The 9,187-nt window shown below is 48.3% G+C and overlaps 1 protein-coding gene across 1 annotated transcript; it reads right to left on the bottom strand.

The window, feature by feature from the left end:
• Nucleotides 1-4,150: 4,150 nt before the first annotated feature.
• Nucleotides 4,151-8,945, bottom strand: dusp6 (dual specificity phosphatase 6). Its single transcript, XM_035642912.2, has 3 exons — nt 7,931-8,945; nt 7,184-7,630; nt 4,151-5,883 (listed from the first exon to the last, which is right to left on the bottom strand). The coding sequence occupies exons 1-3, from the start codon at nt 8,331-8,333 to the stop codon at nt 5,570-5,572; spliced, it is 1,164 nt and encodes a 387-aa protein (XP_035498805.1). The 5' UTR covers nt 8,334-8,945; the 3' UTR covers nt 4,151-5,569.
• Between the last annotated feature and the right edge of the window lie 242 nt (nt 8,946-9,187).

Below are 9,187 nucleotides of genomic sequence, written 5' to 3'. Positions count from 1 at the left end.
ATGCTTTTGTAGATAGTTATTTTACTTAATTTACAATAAATGTACAATTGGCACTTTCATTTGTTTTGTCTCCCCTATTATTTGCCACGTGCCTTGAGAATGACTTCTGTGGTAAGGAGCTTTATCCAGAGTCCTTCAGAGTCTGTGCTAGATCAGTGCACAAGAGGCCAGGTCCTGAGGATTGCGGTGTACTATAGTGTTGACATTCCAGTTAAGAAGCTGAAAGAGGGTGTGAAAAGATGCCTAAAAAATTGTTGGTTTGAGGCTGGAGTTTTGTGCAGGCAGCCAGCTAGCAGCCCAAAAGTTTGTGACAACTTGCTATAACCGAGAGGGGGGATGCAGTCAGGATTACTTTCTACAATGCCAAACCGAGCTCTGATATCTGACATGTCTTCAGAACTGGACTTCCTGAATCGTATCACCTGTACCTGCAGCAACACATCAAACATTGTGGTTTTTTTCTTATGCAGTGCTATTTCTTGTCTGAACACCTGCTTACTTTACTCACTACTGTACATTTAAATCCAGGGTTAACAGCCCTCACCGTGGCCTCGGCCATCCGGGTTTCCAGGTCCCTGTATGGCCTGCCCTGTCACAGCAGCCGGGCCGTGGTGATGTAGGTGCTCGTGGGGTCTGCCAATCCCATCTACATGCCTTTCTGAAATTAGCAATGGTAGTTTCCTGTGCCCTTTAATCCTTGGCTTTAAAGCCGCGAAAGGCCAAGCCGCAGACAGGAAGAACTGCCATGAGAGCCCCAGGGGCGCTCAGCATGCCAGACATATCCCCGGCCCTATCTGTCAATCACAGTGCTGCCATGACATCACAGCAGCCCAGTCTAAGAATAAGAGCTTCCCAGGCCTGGCTATAGTTGGGTTTAGACTTCATGGACGATATCCGGGGCAGTTGAAGAAACCTGTGCCTTCACCCTGTCCTTTAACCCACAAGCTCACAGGTTTGATCCCCTGCCGCAGCCAGTCCATATCTGTTACAGTGTCCTTGAGCAAGACATGGAATTTTCGACTCCTGTCTAAGGAATTGTGCTTGTATCTCTCAAATAGTATGATTACATGCACTGAATATTCAGCTTTGATTAGAGTAATGCTCTTTTACTTTTTTAAGTTTAGTTACTATTCATCAATCTCCGATCTTGCGCTTAGAACAACCATTGGCAACCCGTCTCAAGGGTTTCCTTTTAGCTATATAGAAACGTAGCACAGCGAATTGCATACACACACACAGCATAGGGGTGGGTTGGTTAGCACTGTCGCCTCACAGCAAGAAGATCTTGGTTTGAATCCAGGTTTGTAAATGTGAGAGTGCATGGTTGTTGGTCCCTGCATGTTGAATGGGCTGCGGCTATGTCTATGACTGAATATTGGCATGTAGATGCCTTTAAGCCAAGACTTTTAACTGACATGGGAAGTTTGGGGCAGATTGGACTTTGTATACTTGAGACGCAACAACTCTGTGTTTCATTGCAAGAAATTTAAATTTGCCTTTCTACTCTGGACACACCTTCGATGAAAATTCTAAAGCTTCACAATTTAGCATCACTGCAGTATTTAGATTAAATAGTTCAGTTTGAATTCAATCTAGTTATTTTGTAGGAGTTGATTGCCTTTGAAAATAATTTAAAAAATGCACACTAAATTCACATTCTAGAGGGTGCCATTGAGCGACTTTGCTACACTCATGCCAAAGACCCATATTACATATACAGTTATGCCAAAGGCGAAAAGTTTCATGAGTTTTTTAAGCATCTCTATCTAGTGACACACCTATACCCAAAGTTGGTCCAAAGTTTCTGAAGTTTTTGAGACTCGGGCCGGGCCAATGTCCAGCATTTCAGTTTCATCTGACTTTAGGAGCAATGAATTTTGAGTCATCCAGTTTTGTTACAGCAGACAAACGGACCTTTAATTTTATAACTTGAGAAATGTTGTCATTCTTTATGACACATACAGCTCAGTATCATCAGCGTAGCAGTGACAATAAATTCTTTGACGAGCGATTGATTTGGCCAAGAGGTGTAATATAACGAGAGACAAGCAAACCAACAAGAACAGAGACCTGGGGTACTGTGATTGTATTTCTTGTTTCTAGTAGTAACATTATCACTTACTGCCTGTACAGTATATCTGCATTGATCCTGTGATGTACTGACTCTCTTTCACTCGGTTCAACCAACAGACCCCATGACTCTCAAAGCATTGAGCAGGAAGAATGAATGCTACTAAAAATCTGCCTTTGATATTTGCCTGCAGTACTGCCTGGCATGAATTGGTACAATGAATACCACTGTACAGCATAAATCATCAATATACAGCACTGTGTACATAAATCTGAGATTTACTAAGGCTTCTACTGTCTATTTCCTGGTTTTCACTCTTGGTCACGTAAATCCTTATGGGTAAACTCCATAGATTAAGCTCTCAATTAATTGAGTGACATGGAAACAAACATTGCTTTGTTCTTGTTTACTTTGCTTCTAGACTAGACTGTGTGAGTCATATTATTATGAAATGATTACCCAGGAAGTGGAAAATCACCTGAACAGGAAAGTGGGCAGAGGGGAGAGTGCTGGCCCCTACTGAAATGTAGGAGTCTCTTTATAAATAATTCACGTCAGGACATGAGTGTGCAGGAGTGTGCAGGTTTAGGCCTTTCTTCCTACATGGGCAATGATTCATTCGCTTTGTTCAACTGCATGCCAGATTATATTTCCAGTGTTACCCTCACACCGTGAGAGAGGGCACTCAGGAAATGATGTTTGGGTCTTAATGTAACAAAAATCGGACATATTTAAGGTGTTGAGACATTACGAGTTCGCACAAATTAGTGCAGATTATAAGAGTACTTTCCTTTTCCTAGAACTAGACACACGTGCCCCTTTATCGATTACCGTTCTGATTTGCCCCATTTCACTTAAGACTGTAAACTCATAAGCTGTTGTGTCCCTGCTGCTGACACTGCATTTGATAATTAAGGCGACTCTAAGCTGCTAATCACGATGGGGCTGTCGTTTGTGTTGACTAGTTTAAGAACTTTATGGCTAGCACATGAATTTGAAAATTCCTAATAAAAACCATCCATCGTCTACCACTTTATCCATTTAAGGGCCACGGGGGGGCTGGAGCCAATCCCAGCTAACATTTGGAGAGAGGCGGGGTTCACCTGCCTCTTGCAGGGCCACATACAGAGACGGACAACCATTCACTCTCACATTCACACCTATGGTCTTTGGACTGTGGGAGAAAGTCGGAGAACCCAGAGAGAACCCACGCAGAACATGCAAACTCAGCACAGAAAGGCCCTCGTTGGTTTGAACCGGAATTCGATCCCAGAACCTTCTGGTTGTGAGGCGAAAGTGCTAACCACTACACCACCGTGCATCCTAATTAAAACCAATTGTCATTATATTTTATTTTCAGAGATTAGCCTCTTGTCCTTCCTCCAAACTCCAAAGAATTAGCACACTTCAGTCACACATACTTGGTCTGCTTTTGCTGTTAATCAGCATGCGTGGGAATGTTTGCCGAACGGCAACGCATCTCTGCTGGGCCGTTGGGGCAAGTTGCTGCTTGCGTGAGAACACGATGCACCTCCTCCCTCACTGCACCGTGAGGACCGTCATCTCCCGAGGCTGCAGGGGCTTAGAGAGGTACTTGTTGCTATGCTGGCTATCAAGTTACACCATATCTAGATACTTTCTGTTCCCTTTGAGTGCTACATACGGAGGCCCAACCTTCAGGAAGTGCCCCCGCCATGGCTCTGCACCTGGGAAAACCAGTCGGGCTGTTTACAGCGTGACTGGAATCACTTTGTACTTATTGAGTAGCATTTTGCAGTTCATGAATGATTGTTGTGGTGGAACAGAGTGTGGATAATTATTTCTTACACAAGCACCATGTGACAGGACATGCCAATTCTGAACTGGAAAGTTAAGTGGGAGATGTGTCGGGTGCTGCAGTTAATGAATAGCAAGAACTTTGTGAACCGACTCATGATTCACCACGACTGTTTTTATTGTCGTGACTTGGCTCAACTATGCTTCCGCTGAGGAGACACTTACGTAAGCGTGTCACTGTGGACACAGACAGAACACCGACAAGTGTGTGAATGCAAAAACAGGCACCAGAAAAAAGGAAAGTGTAGACAAAATAGCAATTTATTAATAACTTATCTTTTCTTTACATTCGTAAGAGAGGCGTGTGGAGGGTGGCGTGCGGGAGACGTCACAGGTCACCATGATGGCATCCTCTGGAAAGAGGCCTTGTCTTTGGAGGGGGCAACACATCCCTCCAAAGCTCTAGATTTCTTTTTCTCTCATCTAGACAAATTAAAACTGCATTTCACAGAGGTTTCCCTGAAGAGGCAAGGCCTCCTGCTTTGTCCACATCTGAACCCCTGTGCACAGATTGGGATTGCTCACATTAACCCTCAGAGATCCAGACAACACAGTTGGCAAATCTGACTACTCGAGCAATCTTTCATGTGGTGCCAAAATAAAAAATGCAGCTATTTTAACTGCTAAGATTTGGTTTCATTTGTGTGGTAAAAAAAAGAGACCAAAACACTGTGATGCCATAGAGTGAAGAAATGTTCTCTGAACGCTAATGCACTGGAAACCTTCTGAGCACAAAAGTAAGGCAAACAACAAAGGTGACTTTAAATGGTGGGAGGGCGGGTGCAAAAACAAGGCCGGTCGGCTGAATTCACACATAAAGCGATTATCAAATATATTACACATAAAGTACACAATTTTCCATAAATCTCGGAAAGCCTACTTGATTTTTGGCATAATAAACTTAAACGTACTGATCAATATGCAGTTTGTTTGCTTACATAAAAGTAGAATATGAAACAAAGAGAATCTTCAGTACCCACTTGTTGCAAAGGGCATATACTAGAGCAAGGCTTTTACCGTATTTATCCGTTTTTATATTAAGATATATACACAATGTATAAATGTTTGAAAAGATTCCACAAATGTAAAATCGAGTCCAGTATAGTGTGTGCCATCGTAAGCCGGGGTGCTTCAGCCCCACACAGGCAAGTCTTCACAGAAGACAAAGGAGACGACGCTCCCTCGAGTCTTGGTAGACCCCCAAAACAAATGTGGAAAAACAGTTCTTAAATCTGTCCAGTTGGAACAATCATGTATCTTTGGCACACCAGCCTCGGAGCTTTGAAGCATAACGTACAGCTGTCCCAACAAATCGCTTTTAGTTTCCTCGGACGGAAGGGTAGCAGAGATTAACGACCTCAGGAGTCCACCGGCAATATGGGATTGGAGAAAGTATCTGCATTCTTTAAATGACTCTCTTCCTCTTTTCTGTCTCTTTTACTGCCCCCCCCTCGTTTAGTCAACAGCAGCTGCGTCTTGGCCAAACAGCTTCGGCCCCGCAGTAACCACGCTCGGCAGCTGTCGCCTCAAACCGGCTGTAACAATAACGTCAGGAGCCCGGTTGCGCGGCACACGGCGGTTAAAAAGAGAAACTTTTTACAGCTTTTCCAACAGGAGGCCGAACGAAACCTCCAGCAAGGAGAGGGGTGGTGAGCGCGGCCCTCACGTTGACTCCAGGGGGTCCAGCTGGAAGACGTTGTGGTTGGTCGGGGTGGTGAAGTAGAGCGGCTGGCTCGGCGCCGCCATGCGGTTGTCGCACGGGCTCTTCAGGCCCAGCGTGCGCTCAAAGTCCAGGAGCTGGCCCATGAAATTGAAGTTGGGCGAGATGTTGGACTTTTTCATCTTGACAATGTCGTAGGCGTCGTTCATGGACAGGTTGAGCTTCTGCATCAGGTAGGCCACGGTCACCGTCACTGAGCGGCTGATGCCGGCAAGGCAGTGGACCAGGACGCCGCACTTCTGGCCTCTGGCTTCGTCTGGTAGAAAAAGAAAGAAGGGTGCGAATGTTAAAGACCACCTTCAAACACTTCACATATGTAGAGCAACACATGGTTTAAGTAAGTAAGTCAACTAATCGACATATTTAAATTTTGGGGAAAAGTGATGTGAACTGCTTAGGAGGCACAGTTGCACTTTCAGGCTTGTATGGGATGGTGCGGCCCCCCCTATTTTACAGAGATAGGGCAAAGCCTCCGATAAACATCTCTGGCATTTGAGTCAAGCGGCATTGGAAGTTGAAGCGGGTCCGGGCGGATGTTATTACCCCGACTATCTCCCCGGCAGTCAGTCAACAAGAAGGGGCTGCAGCAGCAGCAGCAGTGCACACAAACAGAGCCGACATTCTTCTTCGTTTTTCTTTTTTTGGGGGGGCCTAGAGTAGGCGGCAGGGAAATTGACTATTACGGTCTATTAAACTATTCTTCCGCTCGCTAGGGTTACTCTGACAATGGTGCCATTTGGGCGTGTAACCGTAGGAGTCATGAGGGCACCCTGTCAAGGCAAACAGGATGTCAACAGGGCCTGTAAATGGCTCCTTTTGTACTGCGGAGATAGGAAAGGGGGGGGGGGGGGCAGTGCCATGTCCTAGATTACTTTCAATGCCACTTCCTTCCTGTTGCGCTCAAATTACCGCCCTCCCCTTGCTCACTCTGCCCATTCTCCTGTTTCAACGTCGCCTTTGTTCTGCAATTACACAAGCCCCGGGACAAGAGATAGGCCAGGAAGTCTCCCATTGAAGTCAACCACGCTTGCACACAGTGCGCTTTAGACCGTGCTACCATTAAGAGGCCGACTTGTATTCCTTGGCCTCCACACAATGGCCCTAATCTTCCCCGGCTCCCTGTGGCCCCTGCCTGATTTTACCGATAAGGCCCCGGCCAGGGACACCTCATCTAATCTCAATTGCACAATAAGAGCCTATACGAACTTCATGCCGTTGATAACACATATCAAAATGAGCCAGATAAGTGTCCTCTGCAATCTGGTTCCACTCCTCCGCTCTGTCTGCGTGCATTCAAAGCAATCGCAAAAATGTCTACGAGGGAGGAATTCAATGAATGGTGCCATGGCGATTTCGGCTGACAAGCTGGTTCCTGCTTCTCAAATGTTCATGTCACTGTAAGACAGACACTACAGATACATACTCAAAAACTGTTGAGTTGCAGAGTGATCATTGATGAAAAGAAGCACTGATTATTCGCAGGCCTAACCATAAATCTGGCATGTAAACCAGGGAACAGACCAGGTGCTATGGGGCCAAACAGTTTGATCCCTTACCAATGAAGCTGATGGCCTCGGGGAAGAACTGCGAGAGGTTCTGGCTCCAGTGGTCAGAGATGGGGATCTGCTTGTACTTGAACTCCCCAGCGTTCTCGAAGAGGTTGGGCAGGTTGGGGGTGACGTTGAGGATGTACTTGATGCCGTACTCCTCCAGCACGTCCAGGTTGGTGGAGTCCTTGGCGCAGCCCAGGTACAGGTGCGGCAGGATCTCCACCGGGAACGAGGGCTGCGGGTTGGACAGCGGGCTGCCGTCCGAGTCCGTGGCGCTGCTCGGGTCGCGGTCGATGTCCGACTCGATGTCCGACGAGTCGGAGCTGATGCGCAGGCCGCCGAGGCCCAGCACCTGGGCGGTGGGCGAGCTGCTGCTGCTGCCGCTGCTGGGGGTGCCGTCCAGGTTGGTCTCGCACAGGGTCGGGTACTCGGTATGGAATTTGCTAAAGCCACCTGGGGGGATAAAATATGACACAAAAGCAATTAATTGGGTGCGCATATGTGTTAAATAACTTTTCATGTAGACATGCATTATTCTTTAATGTTTTGATCAGAGCCTTCAAGAATCACCAAGTGATTGTGATATTTTTTTTTCCCATTCTATTATGAGATATTATTTTTAGGTGTAGGATAAACATTAAGGGCGCAGCTCGGATGATAACGTTGCGTCTGTGCGCAAAACCAAATCCGCAGGTGTGAATGAAGTGCGGCGGCCGCGGGGGGGGGGGTGAAAAGTGAATGAATCGCACTCACCCTCCAGGTAGTAGGCCTTGTAGCCCTCGTCCTTCATCCTCCGCAGCAGCAGACCCAGCACGGAGCCGCCGTCCACGTTCTCGTTCCACTCGCGGCTGTACTCGTCGTACAGCACGATGGTGTCCGTCCTGCAGCGCCGCGCGAACCGCTCGCGGTCCTCGCCGTCGGAGAGCAGCGAGCGCACGGGCAGGTTGCCCTTCTTGAGCCGCCGCAGCATCAGGCTGGGTATGGCCACGTTGATCGCCGTGTCGACGTGCGACGACTCGTACAGCTCCTGCGCGCGGCAGTCCATCACCAGCAGCCCGTCGCGGCGCGCCTCCAGCTGCTCCCGGAGCCAGCCCACCGTCTTGCTGATCGCCATCACCGAGTCGAGCTGGACGACGGGCCTGAGCTTGTCGAGCATTTATAGGCAGGAGTTAAAAAAAAAGAAGTGTTGTTGAGTAAATCGGGGGAGCTTCCTGCGCAACGAGGCGAGCGAGCAGAATAATCTGAATGGGATTGTCTCTTTCCCAGTCCGCCGCGCTGCCTGCAGGGGCCCTCGGCAAAACCAAAACACACAAACAAAGTCAAAAAAAATTCTCTAACTCCAGATGTCCACAGCGGGTCATCCAAAAACGGGTCGATGGATACAGGCGCAGATCCCCTCTCTTCACAGATGTCCCGGCTGCGGGTTGTCCACACTGGCGCTCATTCATGCGTCTGGTCGGAGGGAGCCCGTGTTATTTATCAATGAGTCACACCGGCCCTGCGACGAGGCTGCTGCTGCTGCTGCTTCCTCTGCTCTTGCGTAATGAGCTGCCTCCGGATTCCCCTCTCGAAAGGTACACGGGTAGTGTGTGTGTTTGCGCGCAGGTGGCGGTGGCTATGGATTGCGAACCACGCGGGGTTTATGTCCGACTACTTGTGCCTGCGATGCCGCCTGTTCCCCTCTCTGTCTCTCTCTCTCTCTCTCTCTCTCTTGTCTGCTGCGCTGCGGGCTCTGGCTCTCAATGCGCTCCGTGCGGCGCCAGGCTGCTGAATGGCTACAAACCGGGAGGCGTTCCATTGGACGCATTACGCAGGCTCGGCCAATCGGAGCCGCGCCCGGCGGCGGTCGCCTTGGAAACGGGGGGGGGGGGGGGGGCCGGATGGAGCGGCCCCTGTGTTGATGAATTGCTAATGAGTTTGTCATTCACAAAAACGGAGAGGAATTTCCGCTCCGGATCAAGTGAGTGCAAACAAACAGAAGAACTGCGGGCAGAAGGAAGGAAGGAAGGG

Source organism: Scophthalmus maximus, chromosome 7 (genome assembly GCF_022379125.1).
Source record: "Scophthalmus maximus strain ysfricsl-2021 chromosome 7, ASM2237912v1, whole genome shotgun sequence".
NCBI classification, from domain to species: domain Eukaryota; kingdom Metazoa; phylum Chordata; class Actinopteri; order Pleuronectiformes; family Scophthalmidae; genus Scophthalmus; species Scophthalmus maximus.
The sequence above is the reverse complement of the archived record's forward strand: the minus strand, read 5'-3'. Positions and strand labels throughout refer to the sequence as shown.